This window comes from Vitis vinifera, chromosome 19 (genome assembly GCF_030704535.1).
Source record: "Vitis vinifera cultivar Pinot Noir 40024 chromosome 19, ASM3070453v1".
Classification (NCBI taxonomy): Eukaryota; Viridiplantae; Streptophyta; class Magnoliopsida; order Vitales; family Vitaceae; genus Vitis; species Vitis vinifera.
In genome coordinates this window covers 26,830,751-26,848,812 of record NC_081823.1, presented here as the reverse complement: position 1 = coordinate 26,848,812, position 18,062 = coordinate 26,830,751, and the positions used below count along the sequence as shown (strand labels likewise).

General features: G+C 37.5%; 1 protein-coding gene across 2 annotated transcripts in view; it reads right to left on the bottom strand.

The window, feature by feature from the left end:
• Nucleotides 1–18,062, bottom strand: part of LOC100257006 (uncharacterized) — a 48,075-nt gene that overhangs the window by 24,995 nt on the left and 5,018 nt on the right. For both annotated transcript variants that reach the window (XM_019217361.2, XM_010646783.3), the window contains exons 4-9: nucleotides 14,815–14,922; nucleotides 13,221–13,402; nucleotides 10,177–10,372; nucleotides 9,789–10,046; nucleotides 8,900–9,043; nucleotides 2,361–2,439 (exon numbers count right to left, since the gene is read on the bottom strand). In XM_019217361.2, coding sequence (XP_019072906.1) covers nucleotides 2,361–2,439; nucleotides 8,900–9,043; nucleotides 9,789–10,046; nucleotides 10,177–10,372; nucleotides 13,221–13,402; nucleotides 14,815–14,922 — 967 coding nt within the window. The remainder of the gene's footprint in view (nucleotides 1–2,360; nucleotides 2,440–8,899; nucleotides 9,044–9,788; nucleotides 10,047–10,176; nucleotides 10,373–13,220; nucleotides 13,403–14,814; nucleotides 14,923–18,062) is intronic.

The following is an 18,062-nucleotide window of genomic DNA, read 5'->3' as shown; positions in this document are numbered from 1 at the left end:
AAGTCCTCACTACACTTGATGGGGATAGAAGCTCCTCTTTTGGCCAACCTATCAGCTTCCTGATTTTCTCAACATACTCTAGAAAAAAAGAGCAACACATCTCTCTAGAGAGATCCAGAATCCTCCTCATCCAATGACCATACCTCCATGAACCTTTTTATACTGGGACATCCATGAGAGACCTGTGCAAAATCACCCTCTGTTAAAATATTGGAGGTGCCTAACAATTCAGCCTTCTTCAACCTTCTAAGTTAAACCAGACTCTCAGCCTCAATGCCTAGCCCAAACCAAGATGACTTCAAGCAAGCATGGTACCAGCTCTATGATCCTGCTAAAGATTGGTAAGACCCATCTAATCAAGGTTACAGAAGGAACGCCCAACAAGCTTAAAACTTCCTTCTGGTGGAGGAATCCACTCAAATCTGACAACCTCCCTCCTAAAGGAGTTAGTGAATGGTGAGCATTTATAAAGCATAAAAATTTGTATTATGTATTATTTAATATTATATTCCACTAGGCTAGCATGCATATAAATCCAACATCATGAAAGTGTGAACACAATTCTCAAATATTAAAAGACTCAAACAAGTGTTAAGAGTTTACTGAACTTTATAGCACCACTCTATGTTGACTCTCTAGGACAAAAACTAAACAATTATCAACTTGAAATATTTAATTTGCAAATACAACACAGATATTGGTCTTGTCCTTCTTGTTCTTTTCAATTAATAGAAAAGATATTAGGTTTCTGGTAAAAAAATAAAACAATACAACATATTTATCCCAGAGTCATAAAGCACCCTCTTAAAGAGTGAAAATAAAGCCTCCAAAGAATTGAACTACCCCACTTTGATTGATTTCATCTACACCTGCAATCCCTTCCCCACATGTGGTAATAAAGCTTTCCAATGTGGTTGACTTTACAACAAGCATTTCAAATACCCTATTTTAGCTATAACCTCAAGACTATTGCCTCAAACTAGAAACCACCTCCATTTGAGGCAAGCCACCTTCCCCTCTTTTTTTTATCGATAGGCAAATAAGAGAATATAGTAGAAGAGCCTAAGAGGAGGCATACCAAAGTACACAAAGAAGCATATCTAAAGGCTAACCAAGGAAAGGGAAGAAAACAAAAAAAAAAAGTGCTCTCCCTCCTTACTTGAAGTTTAGCCAATCTACAAAGTCTATCATCGACATGCCATGATCCTCTATGTACACTTTAACCCATTCCCCAAAAATAGATATAAAATAAGATTTTATTACTGGGCTTGACTATCCAACGTCATTAAATGACCTCCAATTTCTTTTCATCCATAAGATCCAAAACTAGCATAAGGGAGTGGTCCTCCAAGCTCATGAATGAGCAATGCCAACACAAAAGGTTTCCCCTAAATGTAGTGCACATCACCAAAACCTTCCCTTCCTTCACATTCCACTAAATTTTCTCCAACATCCAAGGCTTGCTAACTAAGATGACACCAAAATCCTCTTTATTGCACCTAATCTACCCTTGATATAAAATAGGTATCCATCGGTCAGCTAGGAACCTGCAGAAAATTATTCTCTTAAAGGAGTTAGAATCATCCTAATCCAATCTTGGCTAAGCTTATAGCTCCAATTATCACTTTTCCATTTCTAAGATTCTCATAAACAGTTTCTACGAAGAGTAGGTTAAAGAATGTCCATAGAGATTCCTTTATTCTGAGGAACTGTGGAAGGGAATGATGACCATCAAGTAGGGTTGAATTTAGTTTGCACACCAAAGGCCATGGCCAGCTAAAATCCAAATCAGGGGAGGCTTTGGAGAAAGATTCTGAACTAGATAGACTGCCCTACCCCATGACAGAATGGGGCTTTGGAGATCATTGGGGGAGTAACCAACCCTTTCATTCTACTTACCCCTGACTAAATAGCCTATCATGTATCAAAGTGTTTTCCATTTCTAAAATGTAGTCTTTCTCTCACAACTCCCCCTTATGGGATTTGGCTTTCTAGGGAAACCAAATTGTTCATGAGATTACCAATCTTTGTTCAATCCAGACCAAGCATAGAAATCCAATTAATTGATTTATGAACCGAAAATTTTTATTGAGATTTAATGGAACTCTAGTTCAAAGAAACAATACGAGGCCACTAAGAATTATTAGATTTCCTGTGTGTCCGCACCTTTTTGTTTTTGGTTTCTTGTATACATTGTGTATACTTTTTTTTTTTTTCATAAAATTGCTTTCACCTATCAACAAAAAAAAAGAAAAAAAGAAAAAAGAATTATTAGATTTCCTACAAGTTTTTACTTTGTGATTGTTCATATTAAATCCAATTCCGTCAAAATCTTTCATCTCAAGAGATGTTCATCTTACCTTTATAGAAGAAAGGAATTGCTTGAACTCTCTCTTTCAAGGATAAGTAACATTGAGCAATTTTGAGGTGTAAAAAGCCCTGTAGAAGGTCTCAATGCAACAACAGGTCAGAAATCCACAATAAATCAATGTCTGAAAAAAATTTAATAATAGGAAAAAGAAGTATGATCAACCAAACATGTGTAAGGAAAACATGACACATTCAAAAGTGAGAAAGCTGAAAGAAGTTCCCCACTGACAGATACATATCTTAAAGTAGGCATTAGGCATTTGAAAAGCAAACAAAAGTCAAGATTTTCTGAAATTTTTTTTTTTTTTTTGATAAGTAAAGAAAAATTCATTTATAAAGAGACGCCAGAAAAGCAACTCAAGGTATACAAACCTATGCAAGGTATACAAACCTATACACCCACCACCAAAAAGGAGAAAGAAAAAGAAAGAGACCCAAAAACCAACTAGCCCAAAAAAACAGCCTTAAAAGGATCCCAACCAATCAATAAAATTAACCATAGATTGAGGACATTCGACTATAAACATCTTAACCTCAGACCAAAGAGAGAGGATAAAGGAATATTTCAATCTCTGGATTGACAACTCATCATCCTTGAATGTCAATCTATTCCTCGCCTTCCAAACCGTCCAAAATATATGAGGAGGAGCAGCTCTCCACACCTTCCTGCACTTTTTGCCCACAAATGAACCATGCCAACTAAGAAGAGTCTCTCTAATTGAAGAGGGCAACACCCAAGACACCCCAACCAAGGTAAAAAGTAACTCCCATAAGGCCCTTGTTTTTTAACAATGAAGAAGCAAATGGTCTATGGTCTCCTCATTCTCAAGACACATAAAGCATCTGTTTGCCAAGGACCATCCTCTTTTCTGAACAAGATCTAGGGTTAAAGCCTTACCCCATGCAGCCTCCCACGCAAAGAAACTAATTTTAGGTTGTACCCACACATCCCAAATATAGCTAGATGGAAACAAAACAGGGCAGTCCACTTCTAGAGCAAGGTATAGAGACTTGGCCGAGAAATTGCCGCTCTTTGATTCGTTCCAAACCACCATATCATCTACATCTTCAAGTACTCTCTTCCCGTGAAGACGCTTCAAAAAGATTTCCGCCTCCTCCACCTCCCAATCATTTAGGGCTCTTGAAAAGCAGAGGTTCCAACCCCCCCTACCACCCTTAGCCAAGGGATCCCAAACATCCGCCACCCAAGCTTCCTTTTCAGCAGACAAAGCAAAAAGGGAAGGAAAAGACTCACATAGAGGGGAATCCCCACACCATCTATCCCTCCAAAATCTCACCCTCCTTCCATTGCCAACACTAAAGGAAATCTGTGTGCCCACCAACTCCCAGTCCATCCTTATTCCTTTCCAAAGCCCCACGCCATGCGCCTTTCTCACTTCCCAAGAGCACCAACCCCCTCTATCTTCCTCATATTTTCCTCTAACCACTTGATTCCACAAAGCCTCTCTCATTTGCGTATCGCCGATTCCATTTGGAGAAGAGAGCCTTATTGAGAATTGAAAGACATTTGACCCCTAATCCCCCTTTCTTTTTACTTAAGCATACCACCTTCCATCTTACTAAATGTGGTTTTCGCTCTAGGTTGCCACCACCCCAAAGGAAGTCCCTTTGAATTTGCTCTAGTCTTCGTCTAACCGAACTTGGTAATCTCAACAAGGACATAAAGTAAATAGGCAGATTTGACAAAGTACTTCGGATTAGAGTTGCTCTCCCTCCTTATAAGTATTGTCTCTTCCACATAGCTAATCTTTTACGGAAACGCTCTTCCACTCCATCCCACACTGATATTGACTTAAACGGAGCACCCAAAGGAAGGCAAGATCATCAATATTCTCTACCTTTCCTACTGGGATGAGTTCACTCTTCTCCAAGTTAATTCTCAACCCCGATACGGCCTCAAACCACATGAGTAACCAACTTAGGTAAGTCAGTTGATCTTGAGTAGCTTGGCAAAACACCAAGGTGTCATCAGCAAACAACAAGTGGGAAATTTGAACCCCTTCTTCGTTCCTATCCTTCACCTTATAGCCTGACATAAAACCTCCCTCCACAACCCTTTTAAGAAAAGAGCTAAAGACCTCCATCGCAATCACAAAGAGATAAGGTGAGAGAGGATCACCTTGCCTCAATCCCCTTGAGTTTTGAAAGAATCCCTCGGGCGTTCCATTAACCATCATAGAGAAACTTGGAGTAGATATGCACCACTTAATCCACCCTATCCATTTCTCCCCAAAACCCATCTTCTACATAACTGTGAGAAGAAAAGACCAATCCACATTGTCATATGCCTTCTCTATGTTAAGTTTGCACATGATCCCATTTTCATTATTCTTCAGAACCGAGTCAATGGCTTCATTAGCTATTAACACTGCATCTAGAATTTGTCTACCCTCCACAAAAGCCCCTTGAGCCTTAGAAACCACCTTTCCAACCACCTTTTTAAGTTTATTGGCTAAAACCTTAGCCAACCACTTGTACAGGCTTCCCACTAAGCTTATGGGCCTGAAATCCCTCAAATCTTCAACCCCCACCTTTTTTGGGATTAAAACCAGAAAAAGTTGTATTTAGCCTTTTGACAAATTTACTATGTTCATAGAACTCCCCGAAGAAGCTCATCACCTCCTCCTTCACAAAGTCCCAAGCAAACTGCTAGAATGTCATTGTAAAGCCATCAAGCCCTAGAGCTTTATCCCCACTACAGCCCACCAGCGTGCCATGCACCTCCTCTTCTGTGAATGGAACCTCCAAAGCATCAACATTCAAATTTTGCAACGTATCGCACTGTAGCCCGGATTAAGGAGGGCGCCAATCCCCCGGATAGTCTAATTAAAACTGGATAGTCTTAAATCTAAGACACATTTATAGATTCATCATCACAAAAATCCAAAGATGGATGAGAAATTGAGAATAAGAAGCAATAGATGTATATCCCTACTAATAGACTTTGAGGGGATGCATTCTTCTAAGAATTTTCAAGATGACGGAGTCCCCCTTTCAAATATAAATGCAACAACTGCTTTCCGTTGTACTTGGAAAACTATTTGCAGATAGACCTGGATAATGGTTCTTCATCTTTGTGAGGCAACCTAACTGGCTGATGGATTATAGTACTTTACATAATTATCCACCAAAAAAAGTAGTACTTTACATAATTATGCATAACAACCAAAGTAGATTGAGGGCAAGTCCTTCATATATTATCTCCTCTTATTTATAATATTATTTCTCATGTGCTTATCAAAAAGAAGATAGTGCAAATCTTAGTATTATGCATGACACATTCAGGATGAAGCCAGATGACCAACTACTCTTTCCCTAACCTCCGGCTTTCTGCTCCCACCACCAGAACTACCGGCTGCACCCATGGTGGCACGTCCCACCGTAATTGAATGGAAATTTTCCAGCATCCCACTACCACCTGCACTGATCCAGGCATCTTTCTCCCATTGGTTTTTACAACTTCACTTGCCCACCAAAAATTTTGCTGTTCTGTAGTATCTTCATCTACTGCCATAAAGCCTCTACAAGAGTCCCCAGCAATTTAAAAAAATTCCTATCCCAAAAGTGCACCAGTCATCCAACTACTCTCACCCAAACTTAATTTACACGATTACCAACCCTAACACAACCAACATCTGGGCTCCACTTTATCAACAACAATCCTTCTGCTCATAACTCCTCACCCCCTACTGAAGAACCATCTCTGCCTCAGCAGCTGATTCAATATCAAACAAAAGAAGGTCTCCCCCCAACTCAACCACCTGTAAGTCCATTTTCAAGTTCTAACCATACATAACCCATCTCTTAAGCACCTTTATATTCAGAATATAGTTTGAAGTCTATCCCCATCTCCCCACCAAACATCTCTTCATAACCTTGATCTTGTTGCCAATTTCCTCTTCCCCTAACTCCAGCCAAACAGCGTTGCTTACTTCAATGTTGGGCTTTCTCAAAATCTCTGCAAAAGATTTCCCATTGGATGGTGCTACCATGGTACCATCCCCAACAAAACCCTTTGGACAAGGATTGGAGCCTGACGATGGCGGAGTCACCCCTAGGCTTTGCAGCTTGTTGGTGAAAGTTGTCCATCCCCCCAGAAACCCCCTACCTTTGGAGATCACCACAGTGAACCACTTCTTCATAGAGCAAACTGAGCACCGGAAAACCATCCTGCTCCATTGCTACGATGTTCCATCTTCTACCACCTGCCCCCCTCCTTCCAGACATTCCGAAAAGACTTCTCCCCTTTCCCAAAGCAGCACGCCTCCACATCCTCCAGCAAAAGGGAAAGACTCTTCTACCCAAACTTGATCCAAATAAAGAAACCAGTCTCTTTCCAGAACTCTACCGTCCACCCTCTCGTTGACAACCTCTACTGAGATTGTGAAGGATTTGAACTCTACCCCAATCCAGCACTGCCCCCCTTTCATCTCTTACATCGAGGATCTCAAAATCAGAAGCACATCTCTTTTATGTTAATATAACCCTTATGATATACATATCGAAATCCAATCAAGCTGAATAATTTTAAAGGAGTGCCCTTGAAAGCTTTAGTGGTAGAGGCCCAAAAAGATGAATAGAAACAGATTAGATGTCATATCTCCTTTGAAGCCCACCACTTGTGTCCTTGCGTTTCCTTCCCATCATACCATCCAAATCACTGTTAGGCTTCTCACAAGAAGAGACTCTATGGCAAGCTTAATATATCTATCTTGTCCTTAGGAGGTCAGATCTCACATATGGTCAGCCACAGATTCCTCTCATCATTCAGAGCCAAGAACACATCTTCTTTTCAATTTTAAATAATCATGCCTACCATCCCAGCTATGAGCCACATCCGTTTGGCTTTCCACTTATTCACTCAGTGCCTTAGTCCCTCACTTAATCCTGACCAATAAATCAAAGACTTCCTTGATGGGGATGAGAGGCAGGCCTACAGAATTATTTCTATGGGGCTGGTCTTTGTTTCAAACTAACAAGCAACCTTCTTTAAATGAAAAACTAATAATATTATATTAGGTAACAAAAAGTAGTCAAAAGGATGAGAAATCCTTTGAAAGCAAGAATATAATAAAAATAAAATGAAGCCTGGAGAAAAGCTGGCTCCCAACAACAAACATCCTACACCCCCTAATACAAAGAAAAAACCAAGATATTCAGCTGTGGTTGGAAAGGGCAGGTCATTCAATCGTAGTAACCCCAACAAAATCCAAAAAGGAGGAGAGTCATAGCTTCCTAATCAAGTTATGAGTTGTGACACCAACATGGAAGATTTTGGATCAGGCAGATGATGATTCAGGAAGATTCAGTTTAGTGAATGGGGAAAATTTAAGGGAAAATTTTCAAGAGATTTTATCACATTGTCAGGCAGATCATTGATAGGACTGACTGTGTGCAAGTGTCCTTCCTTTGAATTGATAAAACTGGAAACAGAGAAGTGCACTTCTTGGCCAAGAAAGGGACTAAATAGGCATTCACCTTTGGGCATTTCTAACTTCCTAGGTGTTCTAGTTGTTTGGGTTTACATCATTTGTCCCTATCAGGGGCATTTTATTTTTTCTCCACAAATCAGGCCTGTTTGTACTTTGGATGGAAAACCTTCTCACCTTCATGTTTTCTTCTCTGATCCAATGAAGTTGTACAATTGGTGAAAAGAAATGGAAAGAAGCATTGCTAAATGGCCAAAGAAGCAAATAGGTAAAATGTCGTGATTTACAAGATCATATATCCAAGATAATAGGCGTTCAGTGCTTTCAGAAAAGAAACTACATACAGAACTATGTGAAACTCAAAGTATTGGGAATATTATAAACACCCCTTGGATCCATATAGAAAGAGCAAAAGAGCAGATAAGGGAATGAGAGAGAGAAAGACAAAACAATAACTGCAGGGACAAAGTTTTTTTTTTTTTTAATCTGAAACACATTAGATTTTTGTTATTAATCAAAAAATCAAGAAGGATGAGAATCCTTCCAAAATATGCAACTCCACTACAATGACAAAGTTTGTCAACAGTCAAATAGAACTTCATAAAAGTGAAAAACGCGCACCAGCAATAATTCTTATAATTGGAGTCAAACATTATCTATAGGGAGTGTCATTTCTGTATCCTACCTAACCATACATACATGTATGCACAGTACAAACATTCAGAAAGTTGCATAGACATTTTTTTCAACTGTTAAAACAGATATTCAGATAACCCATCAACAATCAAGTCCTCTGATAAAATGCAACCTATATAGTGCAGAATTGTAAGTACTAGAACATCGAAAAATAAAGATAGAATCCTATTATACTGCCAACAAATTATTACCGATCTCAATGTATGACATGTACAACATGTTTAAATGAACAACTACAACAGGTATACCTCATTCAAGTCTCAACCGACAATAAGAAATAAAGCATCCAAAAAATCAAACAGAAATGTGAATTTTTGTTTTGTGATGCATCATATTGTACTGTTCAACAAACTGAAGAATAAACATATAATAGTTTCCCTTACATTGTCACGTCCAACATTTCCCTCCAACATCAGATAATACTTCAATGCAAAATCATAAAGCTCAAGACTCATAAATGAGTCTGCAACTTCAGAAATTAAGCCAGCATGATCACATGTTTCCCGTTGCAAAACACTGAAGAGAGCCTAGAAAACATTAGAAAATCTTCAGTAACAGGTAAAACTAGTTTAAATCCCACATGAAAAGTAAAAGTGTCCATAACGTCTTCATTAATACTTAATACCAAGGTACAAAGTACTAGAATATAATTTTTTTGAACAATCTAATAAAAGAACAATGAAACGTGATAGAACCATTGCTTTTTAATTGCAAATACAAATAAACACTAAAGCACCAAGAGATTGCAGTCCATACACACAAAATATACCATAGAAAACCAGCAAGTCCTCTTTGAGTAGGGCTTTTACATGTTCAAATTATACTTGTATGCTGGCTACTTAGTTTTTATTTTGGATTTACTAAACTACAAATTTTTTCACTCCTCTTTCTTAAGTTTTTTCAAGATATGAATATCTCATCTGTCTTCATGGTTCCTTTAGGTTATTTGAATAATCTTTGCTTCTTATCAACTCATCATCCCTTTACGGAATTGTAACAAAGCAAGTTTGCCTTATTTTTCTTTTTCTTTTTCTTTTCTTTGTTGTTTTTTTTTACAAAAATATGCCTGATTCACGTTCTCAACATTTCTAGATTTTGGGTGTGTGTGTGTTTGGGGGGGGGGGGGTTGTGGTTGAGATTGACGTGCACATTCAAACAGACTTAGAAGATTTTGTCATGCAAAAAAACACATAGCAGGACGGAAATGAATCAGCATATGTGGATTTAAATCAATATAAGAAATCAATGCTGTTATAATAAAGATGTAACAACCTCTGCCTTTTCAATATTTCCAAGATGAATGTGGCAAATTCCTGCTTTGATTGTTAGATGCAGTGGCAAGTCTTTCCCAGAACAGTAAAGCAATTGTGCATGCTCAATGTGCTGAAGAGCTCTATCATGCACATTATTTTCCATGCATACAGCAGCTAGCATATCAACAATGCTTAAATCAGCTTTAGTTGGATGATCTTTAATATAGTCCTCCAGAATGCTGACAGAACGTTCAACCTGACCACATTTTTTGTAAAGCTGAAAAGGCAGGCAAAAAATCACTTTTCCTTGTAAGCCAAAAATGATAGGAAAGAACCTATGCTATACTGAATTAATTTAGCACACATCAAAACATAAGTCCACTTCACAGCAAACATAAAGGTAACACCTTTGCCCCTGTCTTTGGTGCTTCAACATTCTCAGGAAAGAGTTGTGATATTTGTTCATATGACTCAGCAGCTTTCTGATACTCTCCAAGCTCAACATAGAGTGAGGCACGATGGAACCTGAGTGATATATCTTCAGGATCTGCTGTTATTGCTTTTGAAAGGCAGTACCTAGCTTGACCAGTATTTCCTTGCTCTCTGCATTTAAGAAATTGATCCAAAATTTCAGTTAATTAATCTAATTTTCATCCAACAGTATAGTAGGCACTGACGAGAATAGATATGTACTAAAAAATTGATAGACATGTGTGATGAAATTCAAAAAATTGTTGACATGCTTATACACTATCTTCAACAAAAGTTCTCAGTAATCATAGGTCTGAAGGGAAAATTATGGCATCAATCTTGATCAGAATCATCTTTCTAGGTTGGTTGAGTTGCTTGATTACAAGGCTTCTGGTTGGCCTACACTCTATCTGGGTCTTCCTTTGGGAGGGAATCCCAAGGCTTGTGGCTTTTGGGATCCAGTGATCGAGAGGATCTCAAGAAGATTAGATGGGTAGCAAAAGGCTTATTTATCTTTTGGAGGAAGGATAACTCTTATCCAATCTTGCCTCACCCACATGCCTTGTTACTTCCTTTCCTTGTTTAAGATACCCGCTTCAGTGACTGAAAAAATTGAGAGATTGCAAAGGGATTTTTTATGGTAAGGGATTGGGAAGGTAAAAGAGATCATCTAATTAGTTGGGATGTAGTGTGTAATCCGAAGGCAAAAGGGGGTTTGGGATTTGGGAAGATTTCTCTAAGGAATCTCGCTCTCTTAGGGAAATGGTTCTGGAGGTACCCTAGAGAGGGTTCAGTTCTATGGCATCAAGTCATTTTAAGCATTTATGGATCACTCTCTAATGGTTGGGATGCTAACAATATAGTCAGATGGTCACATCGTTGTCCTTGGAAGGCTATTCCACAAGTCTTTCAGGAGTTTTCCTAGTTTACTCGGTTCGTGGTAGGAGATGAGGAAAGAATTCGGTTCTGGGAAGATTTGTGGTGGGGGACCAACCTTTAGGATCCCAATATCCAGGATTATTTAGAGTAGTCTCGGATAAAAATATTCTTATTTCTTCAATTCTCGGTTCTACTCGTCCTTTCTCTTGGAACTTTAATTTCCGCCATAACCTTTCCGATTCTGAGATAGAAGATTTAGAAGACCTCATGCGGTCACTTGATGGTTTGCATCTATCACCTTCGGTTTCAGATGCGAGATCCTGACCTTTATCTTCTTCAGGGATTTTTTCAGTCAAATCTTTCTTTCTAGCCTTATCCTAATTTTCTAGTTCTCTTCCAGCTTTTCCTACTAAGTTCATTTGGAATTCTCAAGTCCTTTGTCTGGTTAGTGGCACACAAGAAGGTAAATACTAATGACTTGCTACAATTGAGAAGACCCTACAAAGCTCTTAGTCCTGATATTTGTAATATGTGCATGAAGCATGGAGAATCAACAGATCATCTTTTCCTACATTGCTCTTTGATGATGGGGTTGTGGCACAGATTATTTTAGTTAGCCAAGATGGATTGGGTTCCCCCGAGGAGCATCTTCGACATGTTGTCCATCAATTATAATGGTTTTGGTTTATCTAAGAGAGGGATAGTTTTGTGGCAAGCTGCGAGCATCGCTTTAATTTGGGTGGTGTGGTGAGAAAGAAATGTGAGGATTTTTGAGGATAAAGTAAGGAATTCAGAGTATTTTTGGGATTCTATTCATTTCCTTGCTTCTCTTTGGGCTTTCTGTTCCAAGGTTTTTAAGGGGACTCCCCTTAATGTGTTACAACTTGACTGGTTAGCGGTGTGCAATTCCAAAGGGTTGGTCTAATCTAGAGAGTTTGTTTGTTTTTACTGTGTATTTTCTTGTTTTTGTATTCTTGTAGTTTAATTTTCTTTGGTGGGAGGATTCCTCATCCTTCTCTTGTACTCTTTTTTTCTATCAATATATCCTTTTGTCATTTCCTATCAAAAAAAAAAAAAAAAAAAAAGGTCTGAAGGGAATCCTTCAAGGTTGCGAGGGAAAGAGAAAGGATCCCTCATCTAAAATTCACAAGTTTCAAGTGGAAAAGAGATTTGGGGAGAGGTTTTCTACTAATTGGGGCTAAGAAAGCTTTCATAGGAGTGGCTTGCAACCTAGATATAGAGAAAGCCCATAATCCAACCAATTGGGATTTCCTTCATCCAATGTTGGATAGGATAGGCTTTGGTCAGAAGTGGCTTAGGCACCTTTAGACAGGTTGGTGTGGAAATGTCCTATGAATAAGCATATTCTTTGTTAAATTATTCCGTAAACCGTCATCTCTCATTGGGGTTGTCATATTTCCAAGAAAAATACATGGGCTTCAAAGGCTCCTTCAAAAGTTGTCTTTTCGTTTATTGTGTTTAGGAAGTAGTGCTAAAGAAAATTTTGACAACTAATAAGCGGATGAGGAGAGATTAATCCTTGGGTAATAGTGCAACTTGTGCAAATGGGAGGAGAAAGTGGCAAACCACAATTTCATCCATTAAAAAGAGGCTCATGACGTGGTGTCTTTTGTTCTTTTCAATTGGGTTTTGTAAGGTACTTCCACAATCAGAGAAAGATCTGTTTATAAGGCACAGCAGTTTTTAGGAGACAAGGCATCTAAGGTGTGGAGGATGAATTCTTTAGTGGTTGTTCTGGTCCATTTGGAGGGATGGCAACAATAGGATTTTTGAAAACCTTGGGTACTTGACCAATCCTCAGAAGTTATGTTCAAAGTGTCAACGGATAATATGAAGTTAAGTTTTTATTTTATTTTATTTTCTAGATTGCTTGGGGACGGAATAGAAAATGCAAGGTTCTTCACCACCCTCTACCTCTCTGTTAGGCATCTTTTAATCTATCTCTATAGAAGCAAATAATTACTTTGTATATATCAGTTTTATAATTCAGTACAACCACAAGTATAACGGAAAGCGTTCTACTTCATGAGAATATACACCTGAAATGATGACATCCACAATTTTGCAGAAAAAAGCTTACATGGACCAGGTAACAAGCAGTTTCCAGAGGGATGAATCTTTTGGTGTCAAATGTGCAGCAAGCATGTAGAAGTTCAAGGCCCTTTTTTTATCTCCAAATGCATTATAGACAAGTCCAAATGTGTGATATGCATCAGGTAAATTTGGAGCCAACCGAACCACTTCTTTCAAAACAAGTATAGCCTAAAGTCAAAATAAATGAGCACAGTCAGCAAAACCATTTCAAGATAGAATCTAAGATTGAACTTGTGAATCGGACTACACAACCTGCAATGCAACAGAAACTAACTCCCAACAATAGAGGATTTACAAGTTGGATCTTAAGCTACTTTTAAAATCCATCCATGGCTCATAAAGATAATCATGATGCAGCTAAGATAAAATGCAATTTTAACCAAAAGAAATGAGGAAAGTAACCATCATAATTCATAGATAAAAATGGTAGTTGTGTTACAGCAATAAGCCTATAAAATTCTCATCATACAAGAAAATTTCAAGATGTTTCCATTAACCCTGAGAACAATCACAAAAAAACTGTCTTAACAAAAGCTCCGTGTGGTGCATCATATGATCCTTGCCTAAAATGAATGGAAGGTATACTTTCTCAGAAAAACAACAAAACAACCAACAAAACTATCACCTTCACATCACATCAAGTGAGGAAATAGTCCCCAACAAATTCCTCAAAGTCCTAAATCCCTCTTATCAAAACCATCAAGCTCATAATTGGTCAACCTGGGCCTCTAACCCAAGAATCCTCATACGATAATCAAGCCCCCAAGGGTCTCTACTCCCTATTGATGCCCAAGAGAAAATAACAAAAAAATCCCCTTCCATAATGTGATTCCTAGTTCCCATGCCTAATAAGCATAAAAGTACCTTCCTGTAAAGCTAAATAGATTCAATTCCTATCCCAACCTCATCCTAAAACAATTTAGACACCCATTATGTCTATCCTTTAATCTCTAATGATTTATTTATTTTTATTTTATTTTTTTATTTTATCAGAAACGAAGATAAATTTTATTGATATAATAAAAAGAGAAGGATGAGGGGTCCTCATACACATACAAAACCTGATCAAAGTAGAGTATACTAATCTCTAATGATTTCTAATCAAATTCTGTTCCACTGATCCTTGCTTGTCCTCAAAGATCTACGTGTTCCTTTTCAGTTGGATCACCTAAATGGTGGGATTGAGAACTCAAGAAAACGTTCAAAGATCACATGAAGCAGAGACATGAAAGGGGGTGAGCAGCTGGACTATAGTATAAAGGTAAGTACACACCCATCAGCAGCATCATTTTTCAAGCTGAAAAATTGTATCACAACAGTAGTGAGAAAAAGAAAAGTGACAGGCAGGGAGAGGAAAAACTATGAAAGCTAAGAGGCAAACCAAAGTATGGCTCAATTAGAATGGATCAGCCAGCACATCACACCATGTCCATCAAGAACTTATATTGGTATCAACCAAGAATAACCACATTAAGTGATTGAATGTTAAAAAGAAAAATAAATAAATAAATGAAGCCCATGCTAAACCAACCAATTTTCTGGTACTAAAAATATAAATGGTGATTGATTGAGCATATTACCTCTTCATAACGACCATGAGCATAATGAAGATTAGCTTCACCCAGCTTTCTTGTGACTTCAGGGCTAAGTTTATTCTTCAATCCCTTTCGTCTACCTGATTTCTTACGCTTCATAAAAAACATGAACAGAATAATAAGTGGCATAGATTAAATAGAAAATATATTAATAAACAAAATATATGTATATGAGTGTTAACCAGCAATCAAAAAATGGCATTAAGTGCTTCCTGACAACCTACAGTATTAGAAGGGGGGTTAGATTTACTGCAGGGTACAAACAATGTTGCATGGGATGGAGTGCGGGTGTTGAGTGTGGTTGTGTCTAGTTGTCTTATTCTTCACACCTACAAATTTTAGGATTTAAGTATTCGGCTAAAAAGGATTCCAATTACAGGTATGAATACTTGGATACGACATAATAAAAGGAAAAAAAAAAAAAAAATCAATCAAAAGCAAATAAAACTTGGGTAAAAAACTCCCCTTCTTTTCTCCTTTATCCCTGTCTTTTTTTTCATTACCCTTAAATATTGTTATAAAAGTTGATTTTCAAGCAAACTCTCTCTTTTTTCTGTTTAATTATCCACTAAGAAGTTGAAAATAAAAAGATAAATCAATCAAAATCAACAAACATATCCAAGAAAAATTAATTGATCACATTCTTCTTCAATGTACCAAGACAAGAATTTTATCCTGTTCTTGATTTTCCTTCAATGAAGAGGTGGGCTACTAAGGCTTGACATTTAAAAGGAGGGGGGTGGGTTGGGGCTGAGGCTACCTAATGAGGGAAAGTCTTTTAAAGTCCATTCAAGGAGGAAAGGAAAGACATAAATAAACTTTAAATAGGATTAATATTAATTGGAATGAAATTAGGATTAGTATTTGTTGGAGTTAAATTAGAATTGACTAGTTAGGTTATGATACAATTAGAATTAGAGTCTTATTGGGTTATTAGAATCCTAATAGACCTTGGATGTTATAATAAGAATTAAAGTCATAATAAATTATTAGAATCCTAGTAGACTTTGGATTTCTTAGAGAAGCCTATGAATAAAGGCTAATTGATGTAAATCAAAGTAATGAATTGATTGATGTTAATAATATTATATATATATATATATATATATAATATTATTACAAGTGTTGCAATCCTCAATGGTGAGACTTCATTGATTTTCTTTTAGGTGAGAATCTTAGAAAACCTTAATGAGATTCTAAGATTTCCATCTTTTATTCGTTGTATCTTCTTTCTCTCTATTTTTTTAATTTTATTTTTCTCTACCACTTCATTCCTTGTTCCTCTCTTTACACCCAAAAATAAAAACCCTAGCCCACCCATTTGAGTGTAGGCAACCATCTTAGGGTTGTCCTACATCAGTTTTGGTATTAGAGCGAAAGTTTTTGGCTTGAAGGCATATGTGATTAAGGAGTGGAGCAACTTATGCAAGCATGAGTTCCAAAAATGCTTCTAACAATCAAGATGTCGCTACAACACGCTTAGAGGAAATTTCAGCCACATAACAATTCCATCAAGATGCTATAATACAACAAAATAGTAAACTTGACGAGATCATGAAGTCATTAAAAAAAAAGTCAAGAAAAACAATCAAATGAAGATGAAACTGCAAGCCATCAATTTAGACAATCACCAAGTAGATCACATGAAAAACAATGCAATTTTATCATGAGGAATCCAAGAAAAGGCAAACTCTTTAAGCAAGATGATGATGTGACAAAAAAGGTACGCCTTAAAATTGCTAAATATTATGGGAAGTTAAATCCAACAACTTTTCTTCATTGGATTATGTTGATGGAACATTACTTTGATTGGTATGCAATATCCGAAAATAGAAAAGTTTGCTTTTTAAAGGCAAAGTTGAAAGGAGCAGCACATTTATGGTGGCATAATATTGAGAATCAACTTCATAGAATTAGCCAACCACCTATAGACACATAAGACGAGATAAAGTTGAAGATGAAGGAGCACTTTCTCCTAACTGATCATGAACAACTCATGTACACAAAATTGTTTTCCCTTAAACAAGGTACCAAGTCCGTTGAAGAATATACAAAAGAATTTCATGAATTGAGCATTCAAAATCAAGTGTAGGAAAGTGATGCTCAACTTGCAGCCCGTTATAAAGCTGGACTTCAAATGGAGATTCAACGAGATGATAGCTATACACACTTATACCGTAGATGATGTTTATCAACTAGCCCTTTGAGAAAACAAAGGCTAATCTTAATAGGGAAAACACCTAAGAGTGGGGTTAATTGGGTTTTAAAAATCATTTTTCAAACATAACAAATTCAAGCAAAGGAAGCACAAAAATAAAGAGATAGGGTTAGAAGAAGCAAACTCAGATTTTATAGTGGTTCGGTACCCTTTGCCTACGTTCACTCTCCTCAAGCTCTTAATCGAGTAAGGGTTCCACTATACTTGAAGCTTCAACCAAGCTTCTAACACCTTTATACTTGAATTTCAACTCCAATGGGCTCTTACACAATCTCTTCAAATCTCTACTCACTTGAAGCTTCTAAAACTCAAATAACAAGTTAAAATCTCTCAACCTAGCTCAAATACAACTTAAATGCTAGGAAAAATCACAAAGGTGCACTAAGGAATATGCAAATGGAGATTTAATGCACTAAGGAAAGAATGAGGGCTTTGAGGCAAGAACAATTAGGTAAACAAATAAATGCAGGTGTTCTCTTACTCATAAATGAAGTGGAGCTCTCAATTTATAAGTTTCTAGCCTCTAGAGTCATAAATGCCAAAAAGCAGTCTCAATCGGTCGAGCTAGGGGTCAACATGTTGACTAGCCATTGGGCAATAAATGCATGGTAGGTGATCGTTAGGCCTCGACCGATCCTTGACCGGACCTCGATCGGGAAGGCATATCCTTCGATCGAGAATGCAAGGCTATTGGAAGAGAGAGAAGATTTTTTGCATCTCTCAATCGGACCTCAACCGGGAAGGTGTAACTAGTCGACCAATATCTTAGCTGGTTGAGCCGATTGGCCAGTGTATCAACCGGTTCACCATTTTTTGCCTGAAAACCTATCTTTTTTTGTTATTTTCTCTTCTACACTTAGGCAAAGTCTTTAGGTAAATTAATATGTCAATTTTGAAACGATTTGCTTAAGGTTCATTTCATAAAACTCGAGTTTTGATGGAAATGTAACTTTAATGCATAAACTGAGTTTTTAAAGATGCATGAAAAGATATGAAAAACCTAAATGTACCCATG